Source organism: Cricetulus griseus, assembly GCF_003668045.3.
Source record: "Cricetulus griseus strain 17A/GY chromosome 1 unlocalized genomic scaffold, alternate assembly CriGri-PICRH-1.0 chr1_1, whole genome shotgun sequence".
Taxonomy (NCBI): Eukaryota; Metazoa; Chordata; class Mammalia; order Rodentia; family Cricetidae; genus Cricetulus; species Cricetulus griseus.
Window position 1 is genome coordinate 144689326 of NW_023276807.1, and position 21602 is coordinate 144710927.

Consider the following 21602-nt stretch of genomic DNA (forward strand, 5'->3'; position numbering starts at 1 on the left):
TGGTGAAGACTAACTGTGAGTGTGGCGTAAGTGACTTGGAGGATCTGCCACCACAGAGTCAGAATCCAGCCTCTTCGAACTTCCTCGAATGTCATGAGGCAACTTGCATTGTTAAAGAGGCACTAGTTCCTTCTCCAGAGATGCTATCTTTGTTATGTGCAAAGTCATTTTCTTTGCAGATCTGAGAATCTTCTTGAGCTGCTTTCTCCGGGAATATAAATCTAAAATGTTATGAGTGTGAAATGTTAAAAGTAACAGCAAGTTATTCATGCCATTCAGAAGTCATTTCTTTCAGGAAAGACTTGACTTTTCTAGAGTGAGATCTTAAAGTTTCACACTGAATGTTTGTTTTTTGGAACTAATATTATTTCAAAATTCTTTTCTTGCTATTCATCCAGAGTGCTCACTATAAGTCTATTTACACTTGAACACAAACAAAAAGATCATATTGCAGTATATTTCACTTTCTACTCTTCTTGTTCAAGTGACGTGTGCCATATACCCATCACTGTGCATTGCTCTGAACTAATAAAATCATAGATGATATAGAATACAAAGGGTTAGATCTTTTTCACTACCATAACCTAGTCACTCTTTCTGTGTCACCTTTTATTTTTAAGCTCAACAAGATGAAATGAATTTAAAATCATCTTTAAAGAAATTTAAACATAAAGATTTCTTTTTATTTATTTTTAAGATTATAATTTAGTTACAACACTTCTCACTGTCCTTTCTTCCCTCCAAACCCTCCTATATAGCCCTTCCTACTCTCCTTCAGACTCATGACCTCCTTTGTATATACTTATGTATTCCTAACTATAACCTGTTGAGTCCATGTATTGTTACTTTTAATATATTTTTGGGCCAATCATTTGGCACTAGACAACCAATTATTATGTTCTCCCTCAGGGAGGACCACATTTCTGTTTCCTACTCTTTTTTTTTTTTGCAGGTCTGCATATCAGTTTATTAAGATGGAATCGCTGCTAATTACATGGTAGAGAAGCTAATTGCCATAATCATTGTGGTTCTCCAGAATACACATTGGAATCAAATGGTTTAAAACCACAAGGAACTTTTCCTGATGCCTGGTGACAAGGCTGAGGTGGATGAATCTGTGCAGCTACTTCAATCTGTTAAAGAGTTTGTGGGCCACACAGTGGTCACGTGCATACAAGAAGTCAAAGAGCTCCTCTGTACAATCCTTTTCGTCTGTGTTGGGGAAGACATGCTTATCACAAAGCTCTAGCCGCTCCCTGGCCTTTACACACTTCTCTAACTGCTCACATTGCTCTCTCACTGTAGTTAGGGGGTCCACTAATTCCTCCTGCTCTTCTTCCTCTTTGGAGTCTCTGGATCCAGTAAGCATCTTTCGTTCGTCCTCTAGTCCCATGTCAGGAAGCTGTTCAGGACTCAACACCAGGAGAAACATTTCTTATTCCACTTCAGGATCAAAAATCCTGTTTCCCACTTTTTTCCTCCCTTTTTTTATTAGAAAGAAAATTACTTTACATTTCAATCTCAGTTCCCTCTCCCTCTCTCCTCCCCTGACCCCCCCCAACTAACCCTGTACCCATCACATACCCTTTCTGCTCCCCAGGGAGGGTGAGGCCTTTGATAGGGGGTCTTCAAAGTCTGTCATATTCTTTGGGATAGGGCCTAGACAAACCTGCTTGTATCTGGGCTCAGGGAGTATCCCTCCATATGGTTGGTCCGAAAGTAGTGTTGTTTACAACTAATTGATCACAATCTGTTTCCCACTTTTATTCATGTATAGTTCTTTTAGTAGGCTTGAGGCCTCAAGGATTTTTGTTCATCCAGTTTGGTGTATTCATTAAACTCATCCATATTTTAAATAAAATTCAGTGAGATTAAAGACAACCACAGAGAAAGGTATATTAGCATGATAAATAAGTGGGAGAGGATCGAGTGAGAGACCAGGGAGAGGAATAGGAGAAGGTAACCAATTGAGAGAAACAGAGGTGCTAGTCAGTGAGGACTTGTTACTAGATGTCTTTTTCTCCATGTCCCAGACACTTCCTCTATCTCCAGGCTAACTATGCAAACTTTATATTACTATGGTTTGTTGTTTTTGTTGTTATTTGTTCTGTTGGAGAAAGTGGCTCATCATGAAGAGATTAAAAAGAGGAAAATATGATAAAATTGTTCCTTATTGTTTTGGATATTGCAACTCACATATTACCTACTACTGTTCTCTGCTAAAATAAAAAGATGGTTTCCAGCTTTAATTTGAATAATATTTATCTTTAAATAATTTAAAATCTTTTGTGTTGTTTTACTAATTTAAATTATTGAAGCAATGTCTCACTGAAGACTGGCCTCCATGAAGAATATAGTAGCCTAAACTTCTGGTCATCTCATCTTTCCTTGATTCAAATTGATAGCTTTCAATTTACCATTTGCACCATCATATTCCAGGAGGAAACATATATGTGAAATTGATGAGCTTGTGTTTGATCCATTCCTGCTCAGAGCAAGCTCAATTAGGCTAGGACCACATTTGTATCCTTGTTAGTCAACTATTCATCACTGTGACACAATGCTTGATTAAAACAACTCAAAAGAAAGACTCTTTTTGTGGTTGTAGATGTTTCAATTAGTGGCATCAGGCTCCATTACTTTTAGCCGACAGCAAGGGAGAACATTTTGGAAGAGAGAGTGTGATGGAGTAGATCTGCCTCCTTCATGTCAGCCAGAAAGCACTGAGAGAGACAGCAATGGACCAGGGACAAGATGAATGCATATCCTACAGTCAACATCCTTCAATCAGAATCTATTGGATAGTTTCCACCACTTCATAGTAGATTCAGAGCTGTCATGATCCATATGTGTTTTGTGACTGGATTCATCAACCAAGGGACAAACCTCCAATTCCTGAGCATTTTTAATGATGCCTCATGCAGAAATCATGACACAGTGATATTCTGACAATACAAGGTTTTAATTATCTCAGAGCTTACAGTCTCATTCAGCAGACAAACATGTAAGAAATTGTTACAGTAAGATTTATATGATGAGGGAAAAACATGATATGCATGTATACAAGAAACCAATGAGTCATTAAAGCTGAGACCTAAGGGTTATTATGTTAGCAAGAAAAGTATAAAATGTGCATAAATTATGGACAAAGGCAGGCAAACCATGTTATAGAAAAGATCATTTCATATTAATGAAGAACATGTTGCTGAAGTTATTAGATGAAGAGCAGTGTCTAATTGAGATGAGAGGGAAGTACATAGGGGCTAGCATATTGAGGTGTTACAGGCCGTGAAACTGATTTTGACTATTATCCTAATGTCAGTGGGGAGACACTGAAGCTATTAAGTAGATGAGAGGCATGACTTAATTAAATATTTCAAGTCTATATATTTTCTCAATATGTAGAGTATTAAAAGAATGAAATAGAATAAAGTGGAAAATTCAGTAAGTGGAGGCTGCAAAAAAGTTGATGAAGGCTTGAACTAGTAATTTCAAGTTGGTTTATCAGTGGTTCTTGACATTTCTAATGCTGCCATCCTTTAGTACAGTTCCTCATGTTGTGGTGACCCCAACTATAAAATTATTTTGATACTACTTCATAACTGTAATTTTGATACTGTTGTAAATTGTAATATAAATATCTGATGTGCAGAATATCTGACATGTTGTCCCCAAAGGGGTTGGAGAACTGCTGGTTTAGAGAGAGCTTTTCAAGAGATTATATCCTGACTTAAATACTAATAATTTCAAATGCTTTTGGAAAGTGTGAATCACTGACACATCTAAACTATATAGTTTCAAACCTGAGATTCATCTTCTGATAATCATCATTGGATTTTAAGAGGGATGAAAGGATGGTATATTTAATATAATGTGTCTTAGGAGTTGAAGGAGAAATTACTACTAATACATGGTTTTCCAAGGCAGTTTCACTGTATCTAAAATCAGTATAGACTCAGATTTAGTCTGCTCATGCTAATAGCTATAAATATATTTTTACTAGTTGTTCAATACTAGCCTACTGAGTATAATTGACTTCATTTATATCACCACCTTTATTTGTTCTTCAGAATTTTCAACCAAAGTATTCATTTTTTTTCAGTGCATAGTGTTCATTTATCTATGACCCAAAGTCACTGGATAATCACAGTATATTTATTTTCAATATGAAAAATATATGTGCTATTTTGATATTGGAGTTCATGTAGACTAAGCATAGACCTTGCTCTGTTGCTCATGTAGAATGCCAGAAATATAATTCCATACAAAAGACTGGCATTTTCTGATATAATCCTTGTAAAATTCCAAATCTACTCAAGTAGAAGTTGTATGCAGTAGGAATTAAAAATCACATAATAAAAATTTTATAAAATAATAAGGTTATTATTGAAACAGAAGAGATGAAACTTAAAATTGAAGAAATTAATGGCTATAACATTTAATAATGTTTAATGTCATTAATTCTTTATATGCCTTATATATGTATGTATGTATTCATATATATGTAGATACATATATGGATTATTGATAAAAGAGGTCATGAATTTGAAGGAGAATAAAGAAGAATATATGAAATGGGTTGGACAGAAGAAAGGGAAAGGGAAAATTATGTAACTATATTACAACCTCAGGGGATAAAAGAAATTAAAAATAAACTAATAAAATTGGTATCTATAAATTACCAGTTTTCCTCTAGGAGCTCTTATATAATCTTATCTTTTTTTCTAACTTATGTTACTAAATTTATCAGATACACATTATCTTAAATATTTATCAAATATATGTAATGTGACAGTCTTTTAACGAGATGTAGTCTTTAATCAACCTACTTGATGATTCTTGCATTCTGTTCCCTTTTGCTATTTAGCCATTAAAATTGCTGTCTTACTATTTTAATCAGAAATTATTTTAGTAGTGATAAATACTCTCAGCATTAGATCTAGTCCATTTTCCAGATTTTAAAAGAAATTGCTTTAGTGTTTCAATTTTAGTTATAATAATGTTTTTTACAGCATCAATTAGAATGTCTACATGATGCATGTAAGTGCATTCCATCTTTGCATAAGCTAATGGAGTTAGTTGGCAAATGGCATAAGTGGGCTTAGATCATTTCCATTTCCATCTAACTCCAAATCTATCTGGGAAATTATTGCTGTACATTCTATGCAGGAGTTTTCAGCACCACTGTGGCTTTGATTCTACTTCAACACATTTAACTTTATGTTTTTGAGAAGTTGTATTTAGTATTGCATTTGTATTATTACAGCCCCTCCTTCCCTACTCCAGTTGTTCCTGTGTCCCACTCCTCCTTTCCAAATCCATGCCCTCTTCTCCTTTGTGTATTATTTTTCATATGCACACACAAAGCCTAATAAGTCTATTTACTGCTATTTATATGTAAATGTCCAAGACTGACCACTTCAGATAGGACAATGTGTGTGTGTGAGCTCATCCATGAAGGAAACTTGTTCTCCTTTTCCTATTAGCCATTGACCACCCCATGCTCTTCATCTATACTTGGGAGATTCTGGGATTTCCTCAACCCACAGTCATGTCAACTCATGGCATCATACTGATGATATTCAGGCAACCATATTGCTAAGATTTCATGTGCACAGTTTTACTGTCATATCTAGGGGACACTATCTAGCAGCAGGCATCTTTTTTCCTCTAAGTATTACAAATTTTTCACCATTCCTTTGAGGATGTCTCCTGAGCATTAGGTGTAAGGGAAGTGTTGCCGATCTATTTGTTGTGCCTGGACGACCCACAAAAACTTAGTCTGCATTTTGGTCATTTGTAGATCTGCGTAGTCTCTATCTATTGTAAAAGAGGCTTCTGTAATAATGGGTGAGAGCTACATTTATCAGACTATTTCACTGCACAGGCTCAATATGTTTAAATTTTTTCTATTTAAATTTTCCTAGTTAAATGCAAAATACTTTAAAATCATAACATAAAAATATTTCATTACCATCTATTTCTTTTTAACATTTTATAATGATGGCAATGAGCTTATTTCTATAATACTATTTATTATATATAATCATTGTTGCATGATTGTGTCTACCAGGTTTACTGAACATTGATGACTGAACAGCTGAGAATAGATGCAGTAGGCCATTCTTTTGAATGCTTTATGTATATGTAGATTAGGGCATGCTGATGTATGAAGCTATTGTTTTATTCAAAAGCATGCTTTTTTGTACCATGTTTTGATTTCCGTTGAATCTATGCTATAGTTTTTTAGAATTGATGATATCAGCAAATTAGTTCTACCTACATTTGCACTGAATAAAAATATTGAAAACGTATACATGTGGCCATTGTATGCCAATCATGGTAGTGTCTGAGGGTGATACTGACACCTGAAAATAAAAATTAGACTAAGACAATAGAAGACTGAAAACATCTTTACTTTTTCATTATTTATTGTTTTTCACTGTTGAGAGATGAGTTCAGAAGATTAAATGTACACAAGATGTTTTTCTTCAAACAGGAAGACATCCTAAAAATGGAATTGTAAAATTTTTTGGCAGCAATGACTGTAATCATTTTTACAGTGATGTTAGCTATGGTATTTGTGAAGCAGATTGAAGATTTCAAGGGGTGGTGACACTGTCAGTTATGAGACCAAGAGCAGCAAGGCTGTCCTCATTAGCTCCTTTCCAACTGTTATCACTGGGCAATGACATGTGTGGCATGGACACTACAGCAAGTTTTGTTTAAACTTCTTTGGGTTTTATAGCAGAATCTCTGCCTCCTTTAGTCATATGTGCCCAAGAACCTAATTATTTTTCTTATACCTTTCCATTTTCACTTCATTTATTTTCTATCTTACATCTCTACATTATCCTTACCAGAATAGAAAGCTCAAGGATGAATGCCATACCTGATTCTAAGAAGCTGATGCCCATGATGTGCCAAAGCCAAAGTCAGGGTCAGTATATGATGTTTTTAGTTAAGCTTTACATTTTACAAGATCTAGTGCCATATCCATGTGAGGCAAAGTCTATTTTTAACTATTGCTCAAGAACTATTGAGTTCAACTTTAAGAGAGGAAGCTCTCTTTTGGCAGTATTTCCCTTGTATTAATTATCCCTTTGGTTTAAACTAAGTTACTAAATCTGCCATGCTAAAAATATGGGACACATACTATTTGTCTAACAGTATACAAAGTTATGTATCTCACACATACTAAATTTTTCATGTTTAAATTTATCAATATTTAAGAAATATTTTATCCATTCTCTGTCATCTTGCTTTGGAATTAATTTAAAATAACAGACTATGGCAAATCTCTCATCACAAAACCACATTATAGGTGTATTATAGGTACATTACCGATGTTTAATCCTCTTTGAGTTATTATGATCTCACTGATTTCTGTAATTCTTTTTTTCCTTTAAAAATATTTATTTATTTTAATGTGTGTGTGTGTGTGTGTGTGTGTGTGTGTGTGTGTGTACCTGAACGTTTGTTCTTTTGTTCTTGTGTGCAGGTATTACAGACTCCTGCAGAAGTCACAAGAGGGTACTGCATGCTTGAGATCTGCAGTAACAGTTAGTAGTGAGGTGGCCAATAAAGGTACTGTGAAAGAAACTCTGGTCCTCTGAAGAGCAGTAAACACTCTTAAGCACTGAATCATCTCCCTTACTCCCAATTCAAAATCATATAATTTTCTTTACCACTCTATTGTGTCTGTTCTCAAGAAAGCAACACTTGTTTGAAATGATTATACTTCACAGTAAGGCTCTAATGATTGAATTTTAAAATCCACTCCTTTCTATTGCTTTATTAAGTCAGCAGGAAGCAAGTACACAAGGCAGAGCTGGAGAATTGTTATACCCAGGTCATAAGTAGTTTATTCTTATTGTCAGTGCATTTTCACCTTAAAGATCATCTTTTATATAAAGGTTTTCTGAAGTCCATAGTGACCTTTCCTCATGGGGCTTTCTTCATGTCTTAATATTCCTGAAATTGCTTGCAAATGTCATGTGTGTACATCCCTAACTCACTAATAATATATATGTAGTTAGTATACTCAGTGAACTTTCATTTTGTTTTCTCTTGTTTGACTGACTAATTGATTAAATAAAAACAGCATATGTACAACTTCTTAGCGTGTTTGAACCCACAGTTAGTGATGATGATCCACTATGAGCAAACCAGCTATTTCTTGACCTGTAAGAATTTATAATACTATTGTAATATTGCATAATGTTTCGAGGAGTTAAATGAACCCAGGTTCTCTGGAGGAACAGATGGTCATATTAACCACTGGCACATCTTTCTAGTCCATGAAGTAATTTTAAACCCTGACCCAAAAGAATGAATCACAGCTCAGAAATATACCCCTAAATTTAAAGGATTGTTCTTTATTTTCCAGTAGAATTCTTCATAGATTTCCATTCTATATAGTGGGAATGTAGAGAACAAGCATATGAACTTGGAAATGGGACTTTTATTTAAGGTTTTTCTTTAGGGGTTCTTAAAGGTTATAGAACAGGAGGAAAGTGTTCCAGATGTTAGACTTCTCATAATAAATATATGATAGAAAACCACAAACGTCTATTTTCATACCATTGTAAAGAAAGTAGCCTCATATTGATCTAAGGCTGCTTGAATGGGCATGATAATATAGAAGCCTGGAAAACTAAAATTGAAATAGATCCATGTACAGTTCCATCAAAGCAATGCAATAGAGAACTACATCATAGAAAATGAAACGTATAGTTGAAAAAGTTTATTCTAGGTCAAAGATCTGTTTCTACTATGGAAAAAAATCCATACATCATAGCATGTCTATCTTTATTGAAAACTCTATTAAATTATATAAACATAATTGAACAATAGCTTTTTAAAAATTCATCTGTTGAAGTTTACCAACTTCTAAAATAAATCACAAGTTATTTGAAAAAGTACACAGTGTGTCAAAGGTCCCCAGAATGAACACAGAGAAATCTCTGAACATGACTTCTACTATAAAAGAAAGATTTCGAATATTTCATAAATGCTTTCTATATTACCTGCATCAGCAACACAGCTGGAGAAAATTACTGTGGAAACAAGGTAAGACCTCTCATACAGAGAATGATCTGGGAGCAATAGTCCAATAGTTCAGGTAAGCTGTATTGTTTGTGCCTGGATGAATTTTAGCTGACAGGAAGAATACCATTGAAAGCCAACAGAAGTCTTATATCCATATTTATGAAAAATGAAATACTTAGGTGAAATACACCCATCAGAGATGGCTAAAAACTGAAACACAAGTTTTATACCCTGAAGTTTTTTTACTCACTTGATACAACTGAAATTATTAAGCAAGTGACAGGTTTTATCTTTGCTGTAGCCTAGAAAATATATAATAACCAGAATTTAATTGTGTGCACAATTTTACTTCCATACAAAGAAAGATGCATTAATATTTTAACATGAAGTAATACTTGTTAGCTATAAAGTGATGATTATTTCTATGCTCATATAATGTGTGGAGAATTTTAGTGCTTGTTGGATTATAAAAAATATAAAAACTTGTTAAAAGAAAATTTTCCTTGCACAAAAAAAGATGTAATTGAGCCGGGCGTTGGTGGCGCACACCTTTAATCCCAGCACTTGGGAGGCAGAGGCAGGCTTATCTCTAGGAGTTTGAGGCCAGCCTGGTCTCCAGAGCGAGTGCCAGGATAGGCTCCAAAGCTACACAGAGAAACTCTGTCTCGAAAAACCAAAAAAAAAAAAAAAATAAGGATGTATATTTTATGTCTTTGCTTAAGATGTCCCCTTTAGAGTTATCTGCATCCGTCTATGGTTGTTTACAGCATCCAACCATAGTTAATCTCTCTGTTTTGTGTACATAGCTATTTTTGCAATGCTATGAGTTTTGCTGGTTGCCAGATCATTAATGGTCTATGAATTATGCAATAAACTTCTCCTGTGCCAATAAAGGAGAAGCCAACTGGGAAGACTGGCCTGAGAATAGACAAAATGTGACAATAAAAGACAAATTCTTTTATCCAAAAGATCAATTAAAATTAGAAATAATTCATGATCAGCATGATCAGATGGTTGTGTGTGGCAGATATACTGCCATGGAAAAGTTTGAAGAGAATAAAGGCATAGGTCACTGGGTTTGGAATAGAGACTTGGGGAATTATGAGTTCAGTGTCTGTTTTCTTTCTCCCAAATTAAGATCTTAGGCTTGTCAAATTATATACAAGTCACAGGATTATAGACTCTGAGTATTTTTCTGAAAAAGCAATAACAGCAAAGCATGCTGCATTTAAAGTACTTTCTGGTAACATCATTTTAAATGTATGCTAAATCTCTAATGGAGTATTTTGCTTTTGAAGATACTTCTCCTGAAAATATAGCTCATTCCGGATTTTAGAGTAAAACAATGAGAGATGAAAAATGCTTTTTCCTAGGCAAAACGCCAATTCTGCTCACTAGCCTGAAATGATTCTTTATTTTCAGTGAATATTACATTCAACTTGGCCATTTTACTTCTAAGTTTCTACCTATAAGTGAAAAAGGCTCTTACTGTAAATATACACAGAGCTTAAAAGTTTTGTATGTGGTGTACATGCTAGTGCACATTGGTTATGTCACATGCTAACTGAACCAAGACATAATAGTTATGGATGGAATTCTGTCTCCAAATCTATAACTGGTACCTCATAATGTAGGTTTATAAAGAAAAAGGAGGAAGAAGATAAAACTAGTTTGGATGATGTGTTTATGATGGACCTAATCCACTGTGAATGGAATATTCATTTAAAAAAACAAAAACAAAGAAGCAAAATGTCTCTTGGAAGTGTCTTCACAGAGGAAGTGAAGAATACAATGAATGATCATGCATTATCTAGAATGTGAAGTGCACAACAACAATCTGCTAAAATATTCCAAGGTTTCAACTGTTAATAAGTTTCAACTGTTAATAAATGCAATGAGATGCTACCTATTGCAATCATCAAGATAAATGATAACTGTTGCTCAGAAGAGAGCTTCACTGCCTATTTGCCACACATTATTCATTCTCTTCTAGCTGGTAATTAGAATGGTTGTCTATGTTAAGTAACAGAATTTCTAAGAACTCATATTTTTATGATGCCTGCGGGTTATGTAACTGGAATAAGTTGTTCACAGAAGTTAGATACTGAGAGATGGCGCACTTTCACCCTGATGTTTGCATTTTGAAGAGAAGACTTCCAGGATCTTAAGAACTTTTTCAGTGATAGAGATGACTAATTGCACACATTTCAAAAGGAGAATATACTTATACTTCCTAACATCCATGGTAACGAGGGAAGAAAAAGATGGGAGAGAGCCTTCATACATTGCCTTGAGAGAATTAAGCTTCATTGTTGATTTCTGTCTGTCTTTGAAGTGCCCTATACAGAAGAACAACACTTCGCAATGGCAAATGTAAACACAGATCAGAATGAGGTAGCAAATTCAAGTGACGCAGACTGTCTGCAAAATACAAGCCACCAGGAGAATGCCTGTGGACAGATGGTTCCCTCACTGGTCTTGGAAGAAACCAACTGTGACCACACCTTAATTTTAAGCTTCTCTCTTAGAGATGGTTGGTTGGTGTTCTCAGAGTTCTTCATTTTTAACTACTCTGAAAGTACAACACTAAAAAACCAAACTCAATCTTTATATTTCAATATCTTTGCAAGTGGCCAGGCTTTGGAAGCATAAGCCTTGGGAAAAAAGCTACTGTAACTATATTAATTTCAGGAAATCTGTTAAGAAGATTCAATAAGTTAGAATACATGAGGCATTGGACAAAGATCCCAGAGAAGAAATTACTTGTACTGTAACAGCTGCAGCTTGTTGCCTCCTCCATGTGAATGTTGAAGTCCTGTTTGCAACATGAGATGTGCTTGCATGTAGCTTGCCCATACTGTTATATGCTTTGTCTGTCTTTATAGTTTGTGGTGTATGTTGCTCTTCTCCTGTGCTGTTTAGGAAATAAAGATAAAAGAACCCTGTACCTGTTCTGTACAATTATATTTCAAAACACTTCCAAACCTCCCAGGCAAATTCAAGGAGCAACAATAATTAATTGAGAGGGTCATAATAAAAGAAAGCATAAATTTGACTAAGAAAGGATAGTGAGTGGTAAAGAGTATTAAAAGCTCATTACATTCATGTATGAAATGGTCAACGAATAAAAAAGAAATATGTCCCTTTTTATCTAAATACAATTGTAAATACAATTAATATTCATATGTGAGTTAAGTCATAAGTGGTTTATAACATCTTTCAAGTATCTTTTCCACTTTATTTTCTTTCTGAGGATCGACATTTTAGCCTTATTTGTGAAGGGAACTGTAAAAACGAGAGGTAGAAATTATGCCTCTGATAAATGAATGATAGGGGAAATAAAAGGAAGTATCCCAATAGCAAGATGATTTTTAGAAGCTGCCCTGTTATCACGACTGGAAGCCTCTGTATTTTTGAGAAGGTTGACGCAAATAGTAAAGAAAGCCAGAAAATAAACTGTTTTCAACAGTGATGCTCTAATGAATTAAAACTGGCAGCACTGGATAAAGGGATTAACTCTAGATGAGAAAGGTGAGCTAAACAGCCCAGCAGTTTACGTCTGAGACCTTGATAGGCTGAGCAAAAGTCCAGATACTAAAATTTCAGGGACAGAAATGGATATGATAAAGCAACTTTAATTTTGTTTTTAAAATTACTTTTATGTTTTAGATATAATATGATTACATCATTTCCCTCTTTCCTCTCTCCAACCACCCATAGACCTCATACTTGCTCCCTTTCAAATTCATGGGTTTTTCCATTAACTCTTTTTATGTGCATATATTATATACATATTGTGGTGGTTTGAAAGAAAGTACCTACCAAAGGGAATGACACTATCAGGAGGTATGGCTTTGTTGGGGCAGATGTGGTCTTATTAGAATAAGCATGTCAATGTGATGGCAGGCTATGAGATCTCTTTTGATCAAGCTATGCCCAGTGCCTCAGTCACTTCCTATTGCCTGTGGGTCAAGATGTAGGACTCTCAGCTCCATATGCAGTCCCATGTCTGCCAGCATGTCACCATGTTGCACCATGGTGATAATGGGCTGAGTCTATGAAAATGTAAGCCACTTATTTAAATGCTTTCTTTTATAAGATTTTTCTGCGGTTGTGGTATATTTTCACAGCAATAGAAACATTAAGACATTTAAATATTCCTAAATCTAACCTGATCAATCTGTATAATGGCACTTGTGTGTATGTGACAGAAGGGGCAAAAGAATGTAAGAGTCAGAGATTCAGGGAATTTGCTATGAGATTCTGTCTCTTAGGAATGTCAGAGGTACACCCATAATTTCTCATCAACATCACTGCTTACCATGAAATGAACATGACCCCAAACAACAGACATGCCAATATGAATGGGAGAAACAATACAAGGCCTCAACACTACACAAAGAACTACAGGCAACCAAGGAATACTGACATCAGGAGAAATAGTCTTCCCCAGGGAAAAAGCACCCAGGGGGGTCAACCCTGAAAATATGTATACAAAGTACAAATTAATTTGTTGCTTTACTTTTTAAATTAATGTTTGAAAGGTTCATACATGTATACATTTCCTTCTGACTACACTTTATCCTCTTCTCATCTGAAAATTCCAGTAAAACTTCTATTGTCATGCCATTTCATTTTTATTTTTTACAATATAAATAACCTTTAAAAATTATTATTGTTATTCTTCTTATTTTTTTAAGATAGGGTTATTCTGTGTAATAATCCCGGCTGTCCTGGAACTCACTTTGAAGACCAGGCTGTCCTTAAACTCACAGAAATCTGACTGCCTCTGCCTCTGCCTCCTGAGTGGTAGAACTAAAGGCATGTGCCACCACTACCTGGCTATTTTTATTATTTTTTAAAAAATATGTTGTGTTTTCAGTTTGCTCAGTAGTTCTTGTCCCTTTCCCTTCTTCAGGGGACCATGTATTTTTTTTTCTCTTAGTGTCCTTCTTGTTTCCTATTTTCCCTGGTGTTGTGGATTGTAGGCTGGTAGTCTTTTGCTCTATGTCTAATATCCATATATGAGTGAGCACATACCATGCTTGTCTTTCTGTGACTTAATTACCTCACACAGGATAGTTTCTTCCAGTTCCATCCATTTGCCTGTGAATTTCATGGGGAAAGGGGAGGGAAGGGAGGGTGGAAAAAGAGAATGGTGAAGAGGAGGAGGGGAAAACATGAGGGATTAGGAAGACTGAGACAGGGGAGGAATAGAGGAGAGCAAAAAAAGAGATACGTTAATAGAGGGAATCACTATAGTTTTAAAGAGAAATATGGTACCAGGGAAATGTTCAGAGACCCACAAATATGAACCCAATAAGAATCTAGGCAATAGTGGAGAGACTGCCTTTGATGCCCTTTCCCTATAATGAGATTGATGACTACCTTAATTGCCACCCCAGAGTCTTCATCCAGTAGGTGATGGAAGCAGACACAGGCACCCACAGCTAAACACTGAGCCACACTCCTGGAATCCAGTTGTAGAGAGGGAGGCTGGGTTAGCAAAGTAGTCAAGACCCTGCGTAACAAGACCCTGAGTAACCTACAGAACCAGCTGAACTGACCTAGTGAGAGCACATGGACCCCAGTTGTAAAGCTAGAGAACCAGCATTGGACTGAACCAAACCCTCTGAATGTGGGTACAAGTTAGGAGGCCTGGGCAGTCTATGGGACCTCTAGCAGTGGAACCACTATTTATCCCTAATGCAAAATGGACTTCAAGAGCCCATTCCCTATGGAGGGATACTATTACAGCACAGATAAACTAAGAAGGGCCTAGCCCCTCCCCCAAATGATGTGACAGACTTTGATAACCCCCAACGAAGGCCTCACCATCTTTAGGGGTGGGTGGGTGGGGGATTGTGGGGATTGGTACGGGGCATGGGAGGATGGGAGGGAGAGGGAATTGGGGGATTGATATGTAAAATGATGGTTTCTAAAGAAAAAAGAAAAACAGATTTTGTGATATATTTAGAATATTTCGTATCTTTTTTCCCTTTCCTTTTTCCAAACCCTTCCATATATCTTTGTCCACTCTCTTTCAAATACTTGACCTCGTTTTCGTTTTCACTAATTATTATTACATGTATATACATATACATATATTCCTAAATATAAACTTTTAAGTTTGTATAATGTTACTTGCATATATGTTTTCATGAATGATGATTTGGCACTGCATGGCCAGTTGATATGCTCTTCTCTGGAGAAAAACACCTCCTTTACCGAAAGAAACACCATAATTCCCTGTAAGACCAGATAATGATTATCATTTAAAAAAATCAGTGAAGTCTTTTATATTAAGGAACACATTTTTAAAACACAGAATGATGCTGCACATTTAGTGGAAAACAAAATACTATGGGATTATTTATGCTCTGGAAAACCATTAAACATATGTGAATTGTCACTGCAAAATATTTATTGTAATGCAGTTACCTGGACTGTAACTTGTGACCACCTCAAGGTGTGTGTCTACTTGTATTTCATTTACCTTGATTTTAATTTTAGCATTCTTACTTAAAAATATCAGTTTCTAATTGTGTACCATGGCCACACATTACAAGTGGTCACAGAGGTTTCTAGGTACATCCAATATATGAGGATTTGTCAATATTAGCATGCCCTCTGTGACCACCCACTTTAACTTCAGTTTAACTCAGTTTTCTCTTGCATTTTCCCTGCAGTGATCTGGCCATGCTATAGCATGAAACATGAGTTGGAGGAAACATTTCTGTATGTGTAGTGACATAACATTTGCAGCATGTCAAGAGTTACCTCACGATACTTTTTTCTATAATAAGGGGTTTTCATATGATAATCTCACTCTTGTTTTATAATCAAAATTTAATGGTATGAGCTAAGAGTGTTCAATCAAATCTATTGAGTCTCGTTAAGTTTTAAATAGAAGATACTCTCAGATCTCTACCCTCAGTGAAGAAATAAACATTTTAACTTGGTATTTTATTCTTTATGATTTACTGAGCTATGGTAAAAATAACCCTAGTTTCCCATATTTCTTTTTCTTGTTCTAGTGTTCTATTTTCAAGTAGTTTTTCCTTGGTTGTTATCTATTTCAGTTAACAATGTGAGACTGAGGAGATAGAGCCAAAATACAATGGTGCATTATATTATATTGGGATGAAAACATCATAGTAATTTTAAAATGCTTCAGAAAAAAAACAAACATACAAGAAAGGGTATAGAATCTATGTATGTTGATTGTGTGTTAGGCTCTGTAAGCAACTTATGTAATTAAGTCAGCACCTCTATAAGATGGCAATCTAGTATTCCTCTTCACAAAGAACCCATGAGTTGGGAAGATTAAGGAATTCTGCCTGGTAAAAGTCATAGAGTAAGCTGTAAAGATTACATGGGACTCAGTCTGACTTCCAGGCTTTTCTCTAGCATACTGCTTTAATTTTGGGTTCATGAGGAGTGAATAATGCTGTTCATATCTACTACCACAAATGTCTATGACACTTATTGTAACCACAAGATTAACAGCTTAGAAGCTTAAGTCTTTAGTTAAGAGATCCAGCTTTAATATTCTCAGTGATTATCAATTATTAATAATACCTTAAAAACACCATTATGATTTCAATACATGTACTATGTGAATGTCTATATATATTGAAATGCTGTGTGTGAATAATATTTGTAAGCCCTAATGTTGAATAAATTGCAATTTTAACATGATTGTACATATTACCGCATAAGACGATTCCCTCATGAATAAATCAATTAAAAATCACAAACATTAAATTTTTATTTTGATTGGCAGTTTTATCTAAAAAATACATTTGCCATGGGATCATGAAACACACTTTCTCAGGACACTCTTCTTATTCTTTAGGATGAGTCCTACATTTTTTTGTAAATGTCAACACAATAATTATTTTTCTACATTGAGGCATGAATTTTGTTATATACTCATTTTGATTTTATATGTTCTTTTTATAAACTTACAAAAGTTTAATACTTGATGTTCTCACTATTTTTTACTTTAGTTTAATTCAGGAAATGACATTTAGATTAAAAACTTCTTGTCACTTGTACATTTTATATTCTTTTAATGGGGAAGGAAAAATATAAGTATAGATTATAAAAAGGACATATGTATACATTAAAATATGTGAATAATATCAGAAAAGAAATATATGGGATATGGTATGCATCACTTTATAAATGAATATTTTATCTCCATAGAGATGTATGTTTTATTCTATCAGCTATATATTTTTCTTTTAATAATGTGACTTATTATCATAAGAATTGCACACCTAAACCATTCCATACATAATGATTTATGGATGAAAATTAGTTTGAAATACAATCATTGATATTGTAGCTATGCTTAAAGATGTTTGAGAGTTTATGTAACCTCCATGAATATTCATTTTATCATTATCCAGCTTAATATAAAGACAAGTGATTTGTAACTGAGAGTTATAAGCCTGTAATATTTGCCTCTGCACACATTTGTTCACTTTCCAACACAAGAAATGTAGCTGAGAGCTTTACATTCTGATCCACAGGCACCAGGCCAATGGAAAGACACTGGGCATGGAGTGGGCTTTTGCAACCTTAAAGCCCACCTCCTCAACAAACTTTCTCCAACAAGGCCACATCTACTCCAACAAGACCACACCACCTCAACTTTCAGATCATCAAACAGTTCACCTGTGCAGTGCATTCTCCACTGGAAACTAGTTGGCAAAGCAGAGAAAGAACAGAGTCAATGAAAAGGCTTATCTCCTTTTGTCATGTTTTGTGTAGCTTTTAGAGCTGTCAAAAGGCCATAAGGATAAGGCAGTGTTCCAAGCATGTTTAAGTCTGAAGTGAAGCCTTGTACTCCAGGGAGTTACTCTAGTTTTAGTGCTGGCAGTTTACTAATAATCTTGCTTCCATTTTACCATGCCAGCCCCTTGGCACTTTGGCTTATTCCTTCAAGTTTTCAATCCAGAACATAGTGTAGACTGTGGTCCAAAAGCACCTTAGATGCTACAGTCAGCATTATGGCCTTTGAAATTTATTTTTTAATACATTTACACAGAATCAATACTCCATTTAAAAGGTAAAATTCTTTTTTCTATATAAAGACAGAAAAATGATATAAATAAGAAATGAAAATAGCAAAATTTCATTTACAGTTGATCCTCTATTGGTGCTATATAATAAGCTGTACCTGAAAACTATACTTGCAAAACCTTGCCCATCTGAATCATTTATTATTGTCTGGATTGATTTTTTAAGATTAATTATGAACTAAAGAAAATTGGAATATATTATTAGGGAATGTAATTTGCTTTTCATTTGATAACATTAAAGCATCCACTAAGTGCTTCATAGCGCTTAAGGCATATTGATATGATCTTGGAGTACAGTAGGCTTTTATCTGTGAGTGATATCTGTTGCATGAAAAATAAAAGACATAGAGATGATATTGGGGTTCAAGCTTCAAGCTGAAGATCAGAAAAGCAAAGCAACCAGCCACTAGCTCCTACCTCTACCTCAGCTCACATCAAAGGGGTGATCCTTAAACCTCTCCAGATTTCACCGCTCCTCAGAATCACTCAGACTGCTATGCTCTCCTACACATGGCTAAAGACTAACTCTCAGACTGAATTCCTCTACCTTTTATAGCTCTCAAATCCTGGGATTAAAGGTAGTCTAAGTTGGTTTTGCACTTAGAGATCCATTTGCCTTTTTCCTGAGTCTGGGATTAAAGGTATGTGCCACCACTGCTCAGCTTCTATAGCTTGTGACTGGCTTTGCTTTCTGAAATCTTAGGCAAGCTTTAATAAATCACAAATAATATATTACTACAGATGTCTTCTTCTAGATGCATAGAAGGTGACTGAAATCACACACATTATTAGAACTAAATATATACTAAGATTTTCCATACAAATACATTTTTAAAATTAAATTTGCAAATTAGACACAGGAAGACATTGACAATAACACAACACTTAATGGAACAACATACTGGCATAAAGTTATTTAAACATATGAATTATTTATTTATAGACTGCAATTTAATACTTTTATCCTCTATTAAGATAACTAGCACTTCAATGACTCTTAACAAATCTTAACAGAATGTTTTCTACTAGAATAGCAAAATTAAAATATTTTCAAGAATGCTAAATTTAACTTTTGCTAAAATTTAGAATCTATTATATTACAACTGTTGTAATTAATTTAGAACAAATATAAAATGAATAATTATTATTGCAGATGACACTATGGTAAAAATTAAAAGAAGGAAATTAAATAAAGCAGTATTGTTAACATCAACAATGTTCAAATTTGGTAGTTAATATAAATACCTTACTCGTCAAAATAATCTATAAATTTAATGTTATGTCATTCAGGTTCTATCTTGCATTTTCACCTGTTTAATCTCACTTAAACTCTTATAAAAAATAACTTGATTCAATATCTTAAAATTCCCCAAAATGATGAGAAATAGGGGTAATATGCTTTTCCCCTATAGCATATGAGAATGATTCCCATAATTCCCAGTGACAAATCTGATGCCTATTGTAATTCTTTAGTCATAAGGTGAACCAACCCATGTGAACTCATGGCATTGAGAGTGATGACTAAAGAGTTGTTTAGAGGTAAAGTGCATTGTGAGGTTTTACTAGAATTTTATTCAACATCTAGTCATCAGGGAATGAATGTTTTGTCAGTTTCTATTCTCAGCCAAGCTCAGTTCTCTTTGTGAATTTCAGAAGTAAATCTTGTCTTCATGACATGCATTCTCCTGGGAGTTATGCAAGGTACTAATTAAAATTATGATGGTAATCTCATGGGTCTTGTTGTCCAGAAATGCCCCAGGGGAAATGCACTAATGTCACCTGACACATGCAAGGACAGTGCCTTAAATTGGAAATGAGAAAATCCCTTAAAGAAATACAAGAAAAAACAAACCAAAATACATTGAATGGAGGAAAAGACAAACCAAAAAATTCAAGAAATAATCAAATCTTTTAAAGAGTCTAAAGAAAGCCAAGAAAAAAAACAAACAAATGAATTAAACAATTTAAACAGTTCAAGGCTTGAAATCTGAAAAAGAAACAATAAAGGAAACACAGAATTAGGGGATGCTGGAAATAAAAAGCTGGGTAAACAATCAGGAACTACAGATGTAAGTATAACCAATAGAATACAAGAGATGGAAGAGAGAATATCAGGGGTTGAAGATGTACTAGAGGATATCAGTCATTGACCAAAGAAAATTTCAAGTGCAACAAAACCCTAACACATAATATCCAGGAAATATGTGTAACGATAACTCTTTCCGCCAGCCACCTGAGTTCTGCTGCCACCTTAGGGCCCCCAAATAACACACAGATTGATTTGCAAGCTGGTGGCCAATGACTAGGATTTCTTTTCTGCTAGCTCAGTCTTAATTATCAACCATAACTACACACACACACACACACACACACACACACACACACACACACACATATATATATATTAAAGACAACTTATCGTGGACACTGATGGCATGTATCCTCTCTCTAGGGATCACATGGTGACTCTGTCCCTTTCCTACATTTCCGAGAATCCTCCTTCTCCCCTAGTCCCACCTAACTTGCTCACTATTGGCCAACAGTGCTTTATTTACCTTCCAATAAGACAAACATATACACAGAAGGACATCCCCCATCAAATATGGGACATAGTGAAAAGGCCAAACCTATGAATAATAGGTATAGAAGAAGGTGAAGAAATACATCTTAAAGGTACAGAAAACATTCTAAAAAATCATAGAAGAAAACTTCCCCAACCTAAAAAAGGATATGCCTATGAAAGTACAAGAAGATTACAGAACACCAAACAGACTGCACCATAAAAGTAAGTCCCCTTGACACATAATAATCAAAACATAAAACTTACAGAATAAAGAAAAAATATTAAGAACAGCAAAAGAAAAAGGCCAAGTAACATATAAAGGCAGACCTATCAGAATTACACCTGACTTCTCAATGGAAACTTTGCCGGCCAGAAGGTCCTGAATAGATGTTCTACAAACACTAAAGGAACATGGATACTAGTCCAGACTACTGTATCTAGCAAAACTTTCAATCACTATAGATGGAGAAAACAAGCTATTCCATGACAAAACCAGATTCAAGCAATACATATCTACAAATCCAGCCCTACAGAAAGTACTGGAAGGAAACTCCAACCCAGTGAAGATAACTACACTCACAAAAACATAGGCAATAGATAATCCTGCTTAACCAAACACCAAAAGAAAAAAAAAAGGAGGGGGGGTTCACACACAATGCAACCACCACCAACAAAACCAAAACAAACCCGAATAAATAATCAATGGTCATTAATATCCCTCAATGTCAATGGTTTTAACTGACCTATAAAAAAAAGACACCAGCTAAAAGAATGGATACTAAGACAGAATCTGTTGGGACTCTGATGAGTGACCTATAGTGCCCTTGGGGTTGGCTGTCTGGCCTCTGGACTAGGTATTCCTGCTGAGACCTTTCTGGGTGACCTAAGGTGTCCTT

General features: G+C 35.0%; 1 protein-coding gene and 1 long non-coding RNA gene across 5 annotated transcripts in view; one reads left to right on the top strand and one right to left on the bottom strand.

Moving 5' to 3' along the window:
• Positions 1-21602, top strand: part of LOC113832763 — a 66211-nt gene that overhangs the window by 34548 nt on the left and 10061 nt on the right. For 3 of the 4 annotated variants that reach the window (XR_003480223.2, XR_004772382.1, XR_003480224.2), the window contains 2 exons: positions 6864-6940; positions 7502-9587. This is a non-coding gene — a long non-coding RNA (uncharacterized LOC113832763). Of the gene's footprint in view, positions 1-6863; positions 6941-7501; positions 9588-21602 lie in introns of those variants that run through there. The other variant, XR_004772383.1, reaches the window with a different exon arrangement.
• Positions 1124-1393, bottom strand: LOC100765588 (cytochrome b-c1 complex subunit 6, mitochondrial). Its single transcript, XM_035452765.1, has one exon. The coding sequence runs from the start codon at positions 1391-1393 to the stop codon at positions 1124-1126; it is 270 nt and encodes an 89-aa protein (XP_035308656.1).

Bases quoted from the DNA above. Each gene is read 5' to 3' on its own strand.
- LOC100765588 (XM_035452765.1), bottom strand. From the start codon at position 1,393: ATGGGACTAGAGGACGAACGAAAGATGCTTACTGGATCCAGAGACTCC.